The sequence below is a fragment of the Alosa alosa genome, chromosome 13, assembly GCF_017589495.1.
Source record: "Alosa alosa isolate M-15738 ecotype Scorff River chromosome 13, AALO_Geno_1.1, whole genome shotgun sequence".
NCBI lineage: Eukaryota > Metazoa > Chordata > Actinopteri > Clupeiformes > Clupeidae > Alosa > Alosa alosa.
In genome coordinates this window covers 1,688,436-1,705,598 of record NC_063201.1, presented here as the reverse complement: position 1 = coordinate 1,705,598, position 17,163 = coordinate 1,688,436, and the positions used below count along the sequence as shown (strand labels likewise).

Genomic DNA, 17,163 nt, shown 5'->3' with positions numbered 1-17,163 from the left:
GTTAACTGCTAGGCTAGGTAAAATACAAAAAAATAGCTTGCTAATAGGAAATACAAATCTGTCAGTTGTGCCCTGTTTAAACCTTTATACAATAAGCTGCAAAATATTTTTGTCTGCTTTGTTTATTCCAGGCCCATTATAGGGAAGTTTGTCCCTGTACATCACAGGGAAGTTGGTCAAGGTCCATCATAAGGAAGTTGGTCCAGGTCCATCACAGTGAAGCTGGTCCAGGCCCATCACAGAGAAGGTGCTTCATGTCCATCTACAGGGAAGTTGGTCCAGGTCCATCATAAGGAAGTTGACCCAGGTCCATCACAGTGAAGCTGGTCCAGGTCCATCACAGGGATGTTGGTCCAGGTCCATCACAGAGATGTTGGTCCAGGCTCATCATAAAAAATTTGGTCCAGGTCCATCACAGGGAAGCTGGCCCAGGTCCATCATAAGAAATACCAGTCTGCACACACTCTGCTTGGGCCTGGACCCATATGGATGGTCAAGCGATACATCACTGTTTCAATTTAATTTTCTCCTCATTAATCTGTAGATACTATAATTAAAGGGGGTGGGACAGCAGTTTAAGAAATATGTTTAGTAGGGGATTGACTTTTACCATGTTAAGCTATGGAGACTGACTGAGTGTGGGTCGTTAAGGGCACTTATTTGGAAAAATATATTTTTTTTCTGTCAGTTTTGAATATGTACATATATTTCAAAATATATTGTGAAAATATTTTTCAAATATTTTTTTGTGTATGGGGAACATTATATTAATGTGAACACTTACTTTTACAGCTACAGGGCTACATGCTTCACAATGACTGCAAAGAGTTGTCATCGTTATGTGCTTTGTCCATCAGACAACGCAGCTTTCTGCGGCAAGACACACATACTGCTTGACTTGGTTCAACTTCCTATATACCACATAGCGATAATACTGGAAATTGAAATGAAGGATCAATATTCGGTTTTCCTTTATTTAATTTTAAAATATTCGGTCCTCGGTCGGGTATATTTTACAATATTTTATAACATATCATTAATGGCACTTCCAAAAGTTTTTATTAGATAAATTGATGCTGGGTAATAAGTCTTAGTGAATGTCTGATAACAACTCTTTGCTGTCATTGTGAAGCGTGTAGCCCACCTCAAACATGGGACTGTCATGTGGCTCACACTGTCCATTCACTTCCCCCTATTGATGGACATTGCTAGGCAAGCTTCAAAGTGCCTCTTAAACAAACCACAGTATATCGGTTTCTAAATCTGCAGTCAGCAAGTCCCCAAATAATGTATGCAAGATCAGCCACTGTTTCCAAATAGGAAATGTGACTCAACTGTACAATAGTTCAAAGATTACCCAAAAAGAAAAAGTTAAAGGCTATATTGGGTAAAGTTATACTGATGTCCCTGACTCTATAGCGATGTTAACTGTTCTTTTGTGACACATTATGTTACAATGTTACAATACATTGTGAACGATATTCTACAGTATGTTGCCACTGTCATTCCATCTACCCCAAACTCTTTTGCAACCAATAAACATGATTCTCTGAGATTGTAAAATAATTATATATGGCTTAGTTACACCTATACAGTTAAATTCAGAGATTCTTAGAAAAGTGTATGACTCCATTCTCTAACAACTTGTAAAGGGACTTTTTTAGCACAATCCCAGATACAGGACAAAAACAAGCAAAAGTGTTAAGGAAAAAGTCCACACACTCCTTGGTATTTTCTTTTCTTGATTTTATTTTCTCATAGTTTGGCAAGACGTTATGACCTTGATTGTTCTTCCTCAGATTCACTGCAAACACAGGCATTGCACATGGTCTAAATCACCTGGCCTACAGTATAGGGGGGAGCCAGCTCAGTGACTCATTAACCCTTACATATATGGCAGGCAAGCTTGTGGCATGACTAATGCCAAACAAATGCATAAGAACATTATAAGAAACATTAGTAGAACTTTATATAAGATCAAAACAGATCTCTAGTGTATACAAATGCAGATTTGCAAAAATATACAGTTCTAATCATTCATTAGACTTTCTGTTCACAGTCCATATTACAAGTTCATATTACGGAAAAGGTCTGATTACAAAATCTTCATTAAGCCCTCTTGGGGCTAAAGTTCCCTGGTGGTAGATCTAAAAAGGATCTAGTTTGTTAGTTACAGTTTTGTCATAACTCCCTGATGCATTTTTGCATTTAGAATAGCCAGAGCGTGGATATCTCAATCAGAAAATAAACAGTATCGGGCGCCTATGGACTAGGCTGGGTGAACCCAGCCTGATCTGCCCGCTATTTATTTTTTGATTTCTTAAAAGATTGAGCTTGGTCTGGTGAAAGCCAGACAAGCCATGGACCTCAGTTACACAATGCAAGGGAACATGAATCAGCCTATATTTGCAATCTAACAACAACGGACAACAGCTCTTCAACTTTGGCCCGTTAAAATGTGTATGAACAGTCTAGCTTTACGATTTCATCAAGGCCCATTTGGACATGTCAGTTATTTGCACCACTTGTTAGATGTAAAACAGCATTTCGTTTCAGACTACTGTTACTTAATTTGTGCATTTACAATAAAGTATCACATGAACTAAAGATGACTAAGATCTTATGCAGAAGAAGAAACATTCACAAAAAATCCATCTATCCAAAATTGACCTTTGTTTTTGATAGCTGTTGAAAACGGCATGGAACTGACAGAGATGTTTTTGTTTATTAATAAATAAATAAATAAATAAATAAAAAATATAACATTATGCTGATACCTTTTGCTTTTCCCAAATACAATGTAGCCTACAGGTGTAAGTGACCTTTCATCAATCCAGTTGCAATGAATGAACTGTGATGAACTGCCCTACTTGTGATTGTTTAGAGATTTTAAAGGTTTTATAACAATGCTACAACTTCTTAGGCTACTTTCTGTGCAGCCGCACACACACACACACACACAGGCATGCCAAACAAGCATACACAAAAGTTTCAAGAGTGGGGGATGGAGTAAAAGATGGAGACAAATTGATTAGTGTGATTTATTTTCGCGGAAAGAATGTACAGGACTGAGCGGCGGTCATATTTTGTACCGCTATGCGGTACATCTAGTTATGATGAATATTTGGTTTTACTTTAATCCTACTGAATTTGTAATTATGTATCAGCCGTTGTAATTGCCGATACTGATGGTATGTGCGTATCTGTGTGTGTGTGTGTGCACCACCATCTACAGGCCAATGAGTGTACAGTCACTAAATGTGTTTTTTTAAACCCCCCCATGGATGAAATTCTACGAAACTCGGCATACCCCCAGAGAATGTCAGGTTAATCATACACATAAAATTTGGTGCAGTTCTGAACATCTTAACTGAAGAGAGGGGCGATTAAAGCAGAATTATATTGCATTTTCATTTTTACCGGGGGGGTGCAAATCACAAATGAGTGATTATGGGCCAGGTTGATGTGGGCCCTTGAGAGCAACATACCATAAAGATTTCTTCATCCTCGGTGGGGCCCAGCGCGGTGGGGGAGTGGCCCCCGGGGACCAAACTAAATTTTTCCGTAAAAGTCTAGTGGGGCTACATACCCACCAATTTCATGTGTCCCGTGGTTCGGGTGTCCCGGTATCGTTGACCAAAAATTCAGGAAGTAGATGACGGGAAAAAAAAAAAAATTAAATGCGGTCATAAATAGGTGGTCACATTTTACAAAAATACTAATTATTGATTGGGTGCTGCTGGAGAATGTGGGCCCCATGTGATAAAATACTTTTGGGCCTGCATGCTCCTCGTGACAAATTTTTTTTTAAATAACCCCTTAAATGATGACTTCTGGGGAATTTTGTGGAAACTAATTGATAAATTGACTTAAAATATATTATATTATAATATATTGATAGCATATTACAATACAGCCTATAAAAACCTACACAGGTTGTTATATTCAACTAATTTTAAGCAAGACTTTGATCTCATCACAGCCTACTACATCAAGGGAGTAAGCCTATAGCTCCTGAGCAAGCTTTTAATAATGTAAAGGTCACACCTGTTAAACTAACCTTAACATGACATTTACTGAGGGTAGAAAATGTTAAATCTTATAGCCTAAACCTTATCTTATAGCCTAAACAAAGCAACACTGTCAGACCTATGTTTAACCTCTATTTTGTAGTCAAGGCAGGGGTAGCTCATTGCAAATAACCCCTTATAACATGTGTTTGAATGAAAAGGCCTTCTGCCTTTATGGGGACTTTTAATTTGAAAAGGGGTTATTGTGATACTGTAGGCCTATTTTAGTCTCTTACAGCCTGTGTCATTGAAAACGCGATGGCGCAAATTACTTTTTTGGATGACAATGACAGCTGGTAGCGTAGACATACTGATAGCTTCAATGACGCATATTTATGTGGAGAGTCATTACCAGTGCAACACTCATCCCCACCATCACTGGATATTGCACCCCTCCCCCACATGGCTACCACGAACAAAGAGGTGACAACGACCTCAGTCAACAGCCATCAGACACACAGACCTCAGATGCTGCCCCCCTCCCCTCCCTTACCCCCCTCCATCATCACTGCTGATCAGGCTATCGCACCTCTTCCCCACATGGTGACCACGAGCAGTGCGGCAACAATGGCTTCAGCCAATGGCCATCAGTCTCTAGCCACACGACAACCCTCACAGAAGCACCCCTCCTCCTCCTCACCCTCCACTCCCTCATCCCCCCATCATTTCAGCGACCAAGTAAGTTATCTTTTAAAAACTCCATCCTCGTAAGGCAGCCGGGCCTGACAGACTGTGTCCAAGGCTGCTCAAGGCCTGTGCTGCTGAACTGGGGAGCCACTGAAGCACATCTTCAACTGGAGTCTACGTCTCGGACAAGTTCCAACACTGTGAAAGACATCATGTTTCACCCCCGTTCCCAAGAAACCACACCCCAGCGAGCTTAATGACTTCAGGCCTGTCGCTCTCCAACATCACATGTGATGAAAACAATGGAGCGGCTGGTCTTAGGGATGCTCAGACCCCAGGTACACCATGCACTAGACCCGTTACAGTTTGCATACCAGGAGAAAGTGGGCGTGGATGATGCCATCACTTATCTTCTACACAGGACACATTCTCACCTAGACAAGGGGAAAAGTGCTGTGAGAATCATGTTCTTTGATTTCTCAAGTGCTTTTAACACCATCCAATCCCTCAGACTGGGAAACAAGCTCTTGCAGATGGGTGTGGACGCTCACCTGGATTACAGATTACCTGACCGAGCGACCACAGTTCGTCAGACTGAAGAACTGCCTCTCTGACACTGTGATCAGCAGCATCGGAGCGCCACAGGGAACTGTGCTCTCTCCAGTCCTGTTCACCCTGTACACTTCTGCTACAACACCGAGTCATGCCACATGCAGAAGTTTTCCGATGATACTGCAATTGTGGGGTGTATCAGGGACGAGCAAGAGGAGGAGTACAGGAGCCTGTTGGAGGACTTTGTGCAGTGGTGCAAACTCAATCACCTTCAACTAAACACTTCAAAGACCAAGGAGATGGTGGTGGATTTCCAAAGGTCTAAGCCCGCTCTGCTACCAGTCTCCATTGATGGGGTCAATGTGGAGGTGGTAAGCACCTACAAGTATCTGGTTCTCCACCTGGACAATAAACTGGACTGGTCAGCCAACACTGATGCACTCTACAAGAAAGGACAGAGCAGGCTGTACTTCCTGAGGAGGCTGCGGTCCTTCAATGTGTGCAGCAAGCTCCTCAGGATGTTCTATCAGTCTGTTGTGGCCAAAGCCCTCTTCTATGCAGTGGTATGCTGGGGAGGAAGCACAAAGAAGAAGGATGCTGGGCGACTTGACAGGCTGGTAAGGAAGGCTGGCTCTGTAGTGGGAGCTGAACTGGAGTGCATCACTTCAATTTCTGACAAAGGACCCTAAACAAACTGATCAACATCTTGAATGTCATCCCAACCTACAGCACTATCAAAACCAAAAGAGCTTGATCAGCTGGAGACTTCGCCACTGCCATGCACAACTGAAAGGCTGAGGAAGTCATTTGTTCCTAGGGCCATTGAACTGTTCAATGCCTCACTAAAGGGAAGAAGAGGAGATAGACTTCTCTGCTTAGTCTGTCTGCCTCTCCACCCTCTCCATGTCCATGTTTTTTTGAGTACTGACTGCCCACTACTGCTTATTACTGTTTTTTACTAATGTACACAGCCAATGTTTTCACTACTGTTTTACTGCTACACTGTTTTCATGCTATATTAGCACACATGATCAATGGCTGCGGTCAGGCTTCTGATACAATACTACAATACCAGTTTTTTATTTGACCTTGTCTACATTACACTTTACTCTCCTATTTGTCTATATTATTTATGCTGGTCTCTAGACCTTACTCTTGCACTGTTGCACTGTTAGACTAATGTTGGACTACTTTTTGCACTTTCACCATGACACTCTCTTGAGCACCTTGCCAGGCACACATAACTAAGGACTATGGTTGGACTACTGTTTGCACCTTCACCATGACACTCACTCCCTTTAGCACCTCACCAGTCCCGCCCTGTCACTACAAAGCGTCTTATGCTTGATCACCCTCAAGCACATTGGACTTTCTTAATTTAACTTATATAGTGTATTTAGTATTTAGTTTTGTTAGTTTTCTTATCTGTCTTATCTTCTACTGTCTTTATTGTACAGTGGAGTTTAGTTATATGTTTATACTTATACTTATGTTTACCATTTCTGCTGTAAGTGCATGTTGTGTGTTATGTCTGTATGCTACTGAGACCCTTGAATTTCCCCTTGAGGATCAATAAAGTATCTATCTATCTATCTATCTATCTATCTATCTCTAGCTAGAGACAGTAGCCCTACGTGGCCGATGAGCCACTGAGCCAGGCAGACTCTTCCACCTCTGACTACGTCCGCACATTCTTGTTTGCTGGCTAGTAGACTCATTATGTGACCTGATGGCATTCACTCCAGCATTCAATCCAGGCGACATTTATTGTCTTTTTACAGACGTGGCAATAAGCCTCTTGGCTGTTGCCAACTAGCCTAAGCCAGTCTTTGAATCTCGAGTCCTCTAAACAAATGTCCGAAAAATTAAATTTTCCCATGACTTCGTCAATAGTAGCAAACTTTTGGCAACAAGTTTGGCAGCAAGCCAGCCGTATATCCAGTTTGAGGGGGCGCTAAAAGTTTTTACCGCGAATGCACACTGACATATCGCTCAGGTCCTACTTGCACATATAATTAATATAAGTTCACGCAAATTTTAGGAGATAGGCCTGCACTTAACACAAATGGAAAAGCTCATAGTTAGTGGTTCGAAAATTGAATACCTCATCAGATGACGTTTATTACTTTTTAATACTTTTAAATGGCCTTAAATTTGGCTAATTTCATTTACCAATTTCATTTTCCCTTTTGGGGTATCTGTGGCCCCTTTTGGGATATCTGTGGCCCCTTTTGGGGTATCTGTGGCCCCTGAGGTCTATCAACGCAAGCAACATGAGCTCCTTCGCTGGGCTGAAAGGGACTGAGCCTATTGCAGATGACATCTTGGTCGTGGGTTGCGGAGACACTGATGAAATGGCAGAGCGGGACCACGACAGCAACCTGCAGGCACTGATGGAGCGCTGCAGAGGTGAGGCTGCGACTTAGCCTGAAAAAATTACAGTTCAAAGTGGCGGAAGTCCGTTTCCATGGGCACATTCTATCAGCTGCAGGGTTAAAGCCCGACCCAGATAAGGTGAAGGCCATTATTGACATGCCTAACCCTTCAGACGCTAAAGGTGTACAGCGTCTTGTAGGTTTTGCTAACTATCTGGCAAAGTTCATGCCACACCTGTCAGGTGTCTGTGAGCCGTTGCGCCGCTTGCTGGACAAAGACACACCATGGCACTGGTTGCCGAAGCATGATGCAGCAGTGTCTGAGCTGAAATCACTGGCCACATCTATGCCCGTGCTACGCTATTATGACGTCACTCGTCCTGTCACTGTGCAAAGTGACTCCAGCCAGAGTGGCCTCGGGTGCTGCCTCATGCAAGAAGGCCAACCTGTCGCATTTGCATCACGAGCACTCACTCCTACAGAGAGAAACTATGCACAGATCGAGAAAGAGTGCCTCAGCATCGTCTTTGCCTGCCAGAGGTTTCATCATTATTTGTATGGACGTGACCCTGTCACGGTTGAGACCGATCACAAACCTCTGATTTCCATATTCAGCAAACCTCTTCTGAGTACACCCAAGAGGCTTCAGAGCATGCTTTTGACGCTGCAGAACTATGACTTAAGAGTTGTTTACAAGCCAGGGACTGAGATGTATATCAGTGACACGCTCAGCAGAGCAACAGCAGCTTGCTCAGGCCGTGGCACTGTTTACAATCGCCAGGCCATCTGCTCGCTGCAACGAGCACAGGAGGACATACAACACATTAACCAAGCGGACTACTTGAATATGAGTGATCAAAGACTAGAACAGATAAGGCGACACACAGACAGGGATGACTGTCTACAGACTCTCAAGTCCACAGTCCTTGCCGGTTGGCCAGAGGCGAAGGAAAGCACCCCACACAACATTAGGGAATACTGGCCTTTTCGTGATGAGATCAGTGTGCAGAACGGCATTCTCTTCAGAGGACAAAAAATTATCATACCCAGAGCAATGCGTCCTGAAATGCTTGCCCGCATCCACTCAAGCCACATTGGTGGAGATGCCTGCTACCGACAAGCTAGAGAGACTCTCTATTGGCCCAACATGCAGGCAGAGATTAAAGACTTTGTGAGCACCTGCTCAACCTGCAATGAATATGCTCACAAACAGCAGAAGGAGTCCATGCTCTCACATGAACTGCCCATACGGCCATGGCAAATTGTTAGTATGGATCTTTTCACCCACAGACAGAAGGAATATCTGCTCATTGTTGACCATTATTCTGATTTTTGGGAGATTGAGCTACTCCCAGACCTGTTGGCAGACACTATCATTAAGCGCTGCAAGTCACAATTTGCCCGCCATGGTCAGCCAGATAAAGTAATTTCGGACAATGGGCCACAGTTTGGTTCACAGTTCAAGCGATTTGCCCTGGAATGGGAATTTGACTATGTGACCTCCTCACCAGTATACCCAAAAGCTAATGGTAAAGTGGAGTCTGCTGTTAAAATAGCAAAATCTCTTCTGCGCAAGGTGGTGCGAGATGGAGCAGACCCTAATGTTGGACTACTTTTTGCACCTTCACCATGACACTCACTCTCTTGAGCACCTTGCCAGGCACACATGGTTGAACTAGTGTTTGCACCTTCACCATGACACTCACTCCCTTTAGCACCTCACCAGTCCCGGCCCTGTCACTTCAAGCGTCTTATGCTTGATCACCCTCAAGCACATTGGACTTTCTTAATTTAACTTATATAGTGTATTTAGTATTTAGTTTTGTTAGTTTTCTTATCTGTCTTATCTTCTACTGTCTTTATTGTACAGTGGAGTTTAGTTATATGTTTATACTTATACTTATGTTTACCATTTCTGCTGTAAATGCATGTTGTGTGTTATGTCTGTATGCTACTGAGACCCTTGAATTTCCCCTTGAGGATCAATAAAGTATCTATCTATCTATCTCTATCTAATAGGTGGCATTGGACCATTAAACCACAATGATCCAAAACAAACAAGGCAAGAAATGGTTAACAGAGGACAATATCAACATTTTAGAGTGGCCCGGCCAGAGTCCAGACCTCAATCCGTCAAAAAGTGAGTACAAGGCCAGAATGATGGCAAAGAATCGTTCCTGCCTCAAAATCAGGATTGCTGCCAAAAAGGTAAGGTCTAGAATCATTGGGAAGACGTGAGGCTTGGTAAGAACCATTTTGAGAGCTGTGAATGCAAATAAAGATGTTTCCACTGATTAATTAAAAAGTGTATGAGTAATTTTGGACATGCCATTTTTCATAAAAATGTTTTTAAAAGATGAAAACGCTTTTTTTATTCCATGTTTGTCCTACATGGTCCAGGCCTTTAGCATGGCAGTTTCACTTTCAGTCAGGCCAAGTCTTTAGCAGTTCCACTTTCAGTCAGGCCAAGTCTTTAGCAGTTCCACTTTCAGTCAGGCCAAGTCTTTAGCAGTTCCACTTTCAGTCAGGCCAAGTCTCTAGCAGTTCCACTTTCAGTCAGGCCAAGTCTTTAGCAGTTCCACTTTCAGTCAGGCCAAGTCTTTAGCATGGCCGTTTCACTTTCCGTCAGGCCAAGTCTTTAGCAGTTCCACTTTCAGTCAGAACAAACATATTCGTCAGGGAAAAACTCAATATTTGATCAGGAGTATGAATACATTTGTTCCTAACTGTTGCAGTCCAGACTGAAGATAATCCAAGATAGTCCGGCAGCCATGGGATTAGACCTGGTTTTGTCTGTTAAAGGTTTTTTTTTTTTTTGCAGAATCTTGTAGACAAGAGGTAGCTCTTTAAGATTTAAGAGGATGCCCACTGATATCCCTTGGGCAATTTCATATATTAACCCTTTCTTGTTCAATGTGCTGAATATAATGCAAGACTGTAGATTAGAAATCTAGACGCGCCCCTAGCGGCAGCAAATTACATTTTGCTGCCAGGGTTAGTCTAGCAACTCTCCGTTGGCTTGTGAGCTCCAGAAATCGAAACTTAATCAGGCCAAGAGTCGTTAGGTGGGCTTAACACAATGATTGATGGCAGAGTTGCAACGGTTTGGCTTGAATTCCCTGCTACTTGAAAACAAATAAGATGGATGTTGCTGCTGGCGAACAGTGTGACACGAGTTAAGCATTTATTAAGTCGGCAAACGTTTGATCTAGCCAACTAGCTCCGCTGGTTGGAAACGCATGGGACTCATAGCGCTGCCGCTGTCATATTGCGTGCAGAGGGAATTTGAAAGACAACTGATTATCCGCCCCTCGGACTGAGCACTGCGAACGGTGAGTGCACTGCCCAGACCCTACATTTTAATGTGGGTCTGGCTCGTCAGGCTAGCAAGACTGGTGAACTGGTTAAAAATGAATATTTTCTTTTTTGAGTATAGACTATACTACTGTGATAAAGAATAAAAATAAATGTATATTTTATACAAATTAGAACAGCAGTACTGTACTGTCCTCCCTGTGTGTATCGAACACAATTTGACAGACAGCCTAACTCCTTCAAGAAAACTCGCGAGTCAGGTTTTAGCCTCCAAGCTCCGGTTTTAATGAATAATGAGTAAAACTGAAAATGATACAAAACATATGTATTCAATATTCAATATCTGAAGAAATATACGATTAAACAGATGGAAAAGTATCCATCAGTAGCTGATCAGTAGACACATAGAAGGCAGCATGGTTTTATCAAATAAAGATAGATTTATCAGAAATTACCAAATAATGTCACTAAATTTACAATCTACTTTAAGTAAGCAATTATTAAACTTACGGACGATGCTTTTCAAAGGCTTTAACATACAGGGTGTAGAAAGATGATAATTCAGCAAATAACTCAAAATGTGCTGCTGCTTATCAAGATGGTTGTCCTGGTTGCTATGGCTGTCATTAATCAAACAATACAGCATAGCTGTCATAGCGACTGCACATCAGAAAGAACCATTAGATGGCACTAAACTGCCTATACTAACTAACTAAAATTGGCAGAGGCAGAACAAGTACAGACAGAAATCAGCCAATGTAGGCCAATGTAGGCCAATGTAGACTAACAGTTACATAGCTGTGCAGTAAGTAGGCCTAAACCTCCCTCCACACCTAGAGACGTGAGAGATACTAGCACCCATGAATGAGTTTCCTCTCCCACTCTGAAAATGAAATCTGCACTTCGGAAGCACCTACATACACCAAACAATTCCAATCTTATTACTAAATATATTTAGAAGCCTTCTACAGGGGGTTTGTTGATATTCCTAGCCTGATTTATGACATTTTATTCCTAAAACCATGGCTATTTTCTAAGGCAATTGGCAGTATTTTCTGAATGACTAAAAGAGATAGGCCTATCCAAAATTCCCTGGGTAAAATACTTTTCATCTATGTCAACTTAACACAATGAAAAAGTGAAAGTACTTTTGAACCTGGATTTATCTAATGTTCCAATTTGTTTTTTTTTATTTATGCTATCAGCACATATTAATTAGATTATGCCTAATGTGCATATTTAAACATTAAATTACAGAAAACGTGTAGGTCTAATATTAGTAATGTATATGTAATGTTCATATTAATCAACTGGGGGAATGTCATAGTCTGCTAGTTAATGTTACCTGTAGGCCTAGTGGGCCTGTAGTCTGCTAGTTAATGTTAACTGTAAGGCCTCGCCTTATATTCACATTGAACAAGAAAGGCTTAATATCGATAATTGTCCAAGGGATCACCGGGCACCCTCTCTAATCTTATTGAGCTACCCCATGGCAACAAGAAACAGAAAAAAAGGGAAAAAAACTTTAACTGACAAAACCAGGTTCATCTAAATTATGGCATTTGATTGCCGGACTAAAATGGTCCCTAAAAATCCTTCGTTTTACACATGATATGAAATATGCACATGGTGTCTTACCTGTACTCCTCACAGGAAGTACGTCACACAAGAAGACAGCACAGTGAAAACGGTGTTAATTGTTATTGTTAGCATAGATTATTCAGTTAATGCAAGTCGATGGTGCAGGTGTTCATCAAAGAAAACACGTTTGAATTTTGAATGCAGTTCTGTTCAAGCTGCAACCAGGTTTGTACACTACAACGTGGTATAAGATGACAGACGTTGTGGAGGAACACTTACAGCTAGTACGCTTAGCTTGCTAGGAAGATAGATTGTTAGCAGGCTAGTTCTACAGGGAGAGTCGTTGGCAGTCTGTTGAACCTGCTCGTTTGCGATTTACTCAGATAGCAATCGGTTTAGTCGCCACTCTGCGCTTCATATGTATTCAAATGAACGTAAATGTCTCAGAGAGGTAGCCCGCTTACTCTTGATTATCACCATCACCATGCTGACAGCAGCCGAAATGTACCTTACATAGCTAACGTTAATGCTAGTTAAGATTTAAGTTGTTGGCTACAGTAGTCCAGAGGAGGAGGGCGTCATGTCATTTGCGTTGCCCCAAAGCAGTGGGAGAGACTTTGCTATCAGGGTTCATTTACGTGAGTCATTGGCTATAGTTTGCTAGGGGGATTCGCTGTATGAAGTCGATTAACGTTAGCTAATGTTAGCTCAGTGAGCTTGTTTGCTTGATGAACCTGTGCAAAGCTTTCTCGGTTGCAACTGTCCTTTAAAACATGGGATCGTTTGAGAAGTTTGTATTGTTAAGGTCTGTGATTGTAGTGTCTTTCTCGACTCAATGCAAATACCTATTCGTTGTATTTTCTTTTGCATTTTCCCAGCATAGACACTTGCAACAGAACGGAAATATGAACGATGCAGAGACGCCCACCACGACTCGAAAGCATGGAACTGGAAGTTCACGCGAGCTTCAGGGTAACGTTAATTAAATTCTAGATTTAAATTGTAAAAACTAAACAACATTGTCACGTGATGTAATTTCATGTCAACTAGATTAAAAGCGAACCACTCATGCACACTGGATTGGAAAGAAACCTCGTATTCGTCAGTATATTACGAAATCCCATGTACTGCGGGGATTGCTGTCACATCATTAATATGGTGCTAAACTGTAGTGTGTATGTAGTATGTACTACTATGCTACCCCTCACCTTCTCCTCTCTGGAGGTCAATACTGAGCTCGTGTCTGGACGAGCTGTGCCCTCTTACTACAAGGCCAGCTTGACCCAAACACTCTCATCCTTGGCTAAATGATACCCTCCACCAAGCGCACCAAACTCAGAGCCTCTGAGAGGAAATGGCACAAATCTAAACTGATGACCTCAAAAACTACTAGACACTCCTATCCTCCTCAGCCAGCATCACTGCTGCTAACATGGCTTTCTACAATGACAAAATCAACAGTGCTACAGACACTCGGAAACTTTTCTCATCCTTCAAATCGCTACTCAACCTTCAGCTGCCTCCTCCTCCATCCAGCCTTACTGTGGATACCCTTGCCTCATTTTTTACAAACAAAGTGGCAGCAATCAACAGTCAATTCTCTACATGCCCACAAGACAGACTCAGATACTGCATTCTTACAACCTGGGGGTTGCTGGAACATCTTTTTCAGCATTTGCGCCTCTCTCCGAGACTGAAGTATCTAGACTCTTGACATGTAGCCATCCTACCACATGCTCATTGGACCATATACCTACGAGCCTACTTCAGTCCATCAGCCTGACCATCGCACCAGCTATCACACATGTGATCAATGCTTCACTAACCTCCGGCACATTTCCAACAGCGTTCAAAAACGGCCCGGGTAACACCGTTACTTAAGAAAACTTCTCTCAACCCTGCTCAAGTCGAGAACTACCGCCCTGTCTCATTCCTGCCTTTGCTATCCAAAGGTATTGAACGAGCACTGCTCCCACCTACTTGAATGCCCTCATACAGGCATACGCTACCTCCAGACCGTTGCGCTCCTCAGACGAACGACGTCTAGCTCTACCACCGGTACGCTCAGGCCAATCCAAACTTTTTTCATCTGTTGTTCCTTGTTGGTGGAACACACTGCCAGTTCCTACTAGAGCAGGGACATCCCTCTCCATCTTCAAAAAACTCCTCTCGTTGCACTACTTACAACTAGTCTTGCTGATCCTAGCACTTACCACCTCACTAGAACTGACACTCGACTGTTTAAAAACAGTACTCACTGTTGCACTTATTCTTACTGTACTTTACCTTTTTTAAATTGTCCTAGAATTGTTGAGAGAATTGCTTTAAAGCTTCAACTGTTTACCATGTTGTAGTCAAATGTTATGTAATGTAATATAATCTGTAGTATGTGATCTGTTTCACTGCAGCTCCTAAGAATGAAGAGTCTTATGAGATCTCCATCCCGTTTGAGGAGAACAACTTTGAGCAATCTGCCGGCTTTTACAATCAGAACGAACAGAACTTTGAAGGTACAGTAGGCAGTAGGCTGGCGGAAGAGCTCTCGGGAACATTCATTGACTGAGAAGGTTGCAGCTATGTCTGTCAGCTATGCTGATTTTGACTTATTCTGAGCATGTCACATAGTCATCATTGCATCTTCAGGAAAAGCAAAGCTGTCAAACAAGGCACTTACACTTATTGCAAAACTTTGCCTCAGTGGGTTATATTTGTTATTGTGGTATTGTGTGACTGGGATGCATCTTGTAAAGGGCAACATGCATATTTCTAGCTTAAGATAATTCTTTGACACTTGTAGCCTTGTTAATGAAACGTTAAGGATCTCCTTGACACTGTGTGAGAGGCTGAGGGAGAGCGTTAGTGCTGTAAGTGTTTCACTCTGTATCAGCTCATTCTACAACAATTTTATCATCAAAATTCTATAACTGATGTTTTTAGTAAGGTCCCACCTTTTGAAGGTTGTATAATATCTTATTAGCATAGATTTTAAAAAACATATTTAAGTTTCTGTAACACACGGTGCTCTGGCCATTAAATAGCCTTAGTTGCGGAAATGGCCTTAAATTAAACAAACAAACAAACTCTCACTGCAGAATGAGCTGATGGAGTGAAACCACAATGTGTGTGTGTGTGTGTGTGTGTGTGTGTGTGTGTGTGTGTGTGTGTGTGTGTGTGTGTGTAGGTGCTGAAGCCCCAACCCCAGGGAGCTCCTACCTGTTGATCACAAACCTGCGCACACAGCTGCAGATCTCTCTGGAGAAGAACTCGTGGTTGCAGAAACGCATCGAGGACCTGGAGGAGGAGAGGGACTTTCTGCGGTGCCAACTGGACCGCTTCATCTCCTGCACCAAGAGCCAGGAGAGCAATGGTGAGCGTGGACCATGGAGGGAGGGAGGGAGGTGACCGAGAAAATATGGGAGTTGGAGGACTAATGAAGCGTGGAGGGGAGGGCAAGGAACATGAGATGGGAGTTGGAGGACTAGTGAAGCGTGGAGGGGAGGGCAAGGAACATGAGATAGGAGGGAGATGAAGAGAAGAAAAGAAAAGGGTTGAATGACGTATAGGGGGAGGAGCTCCGGTTGGTGTTGTAGCACAGTTCTCTACACCAATAGGAAGTTTGCAGTGCAACAGGTGTTTTGAGGCACCATATTAACTGCAGGTATCTATTTTACTCATGTTCTCATTACTCAACCTACATGTTGTGCTTATCAGAACTTTGTTCTGGGAAGTGGACCCAGGATAATGGCAAGTTTAGATGGTTAGGCTTGTTTGTTAGAATAGACTTGGCAGCAGGGTAATGTGGCTTGTGACTTGGTGGTCCTGGAGCCAGCTGCAGATGGCTCAGCTTGCCGGAGCCTGACTGAGATGCTTTCTCTCGGCAGGTAACGACTGCAGAAGCTTCTCGTGGAAGCGGCGACGAGAGAGTGAGCGAGGTGAGAAGCACTCCATGTTCCTGACGATGACATTGTGGTGGGAAAGTGATGGAGCTTTTGGACAAATGTGCAGTGAACTCGAATCTATTAATATCTTTGAATTCAGTCTGCTGGGTTGTGTTGTGGTCATTTACCCTTTATTCATCCCACAGACCAGCAGTCTGAAGGCCAACGACCTGCCACCCGCCAATCATTCCAACAGCGGCCCGCCTCCCAGCCCTCAGCCAACGCCAAAGCTATGGGCTCGGGACCAGCCAATAATCAGATGAGCTCCATCTTTGGCTCCTCCCACTCTCAGTCCCTCAGCAGCAGCTGCGTAAACAACAGATCAATGAATGACCTGTCAGGTAAGGGTTTGCTTATTTACATGTCTGTGTGTGTGTATATTTGTTTGTTTGTTTTTCTGTCACCACGTGACGTGTTACCATGTTGTTTATAGTAAAAAATGGAAATGTGATAGTGTGGTTGTATGGTGAATGTCTTCCTCGCAGAGTCTCTCTCACTCATTGGAGATGAAGAAGCAGAGTTTCTGGAGGACAACTATCTGGAGGAAGAGGAAATGATGTCGGGACAGGAAATGATGTCGGAGACCATGACTCTGCGCAACATGGGGGCAGGAGGGCAGAACAACAGTGGCATGAAGAGGAGACGGGTGTTCCGCATCTCCCGGGGAAGGGAGCGACAAAGAGGTGAGATGGGAAAAGGTCAAAT

The 17,163-nt window shown here is 42.8% G+C and overlaps 1 protein-coding gene across 1 annotated transcript in view; it reads left to right on the top strand.

The window, feature by feature from the left end:
• Positions 1-12,604: 12,604 nt before the first annotated feature.
• Positions 12,605-17,163, top strand: part of ccdc106a (coiled-coil domain containing 106a) — a 5,572-nt gene continuing 1,013 nt past the window's right edge. The window contains exons 1-7 of the mRNA XM_048260584.1: positions 12,605-12,745; positions 13,399-13,492; positions 14,929-15,030; positions 15,702-15,887; positions 16,402-16,452; positions 16,605-16,799; positions 16,944-17,141. Of these exons, the coding sequence (XP_048116541.1) occupies positions 12,719-12,745; positions 13,399-13,492; positions 14,929-15,030; positions 15,702-15,887; positions 16,402-16,452; positions 16,605-16,799; positions 16,944-17,141 (853 nt within the window). The 5' untranslated portion in view covers positions 12,605-12,718. The remainder of the gene's footprint in view (positions 12,746-13,398; positions 13,493-14,928; positions 15,031-15,701; positions 15,888-16,401; positions 16,453-16,604; positions 16,800-16,943; positions 17,142-17,163) is intronic.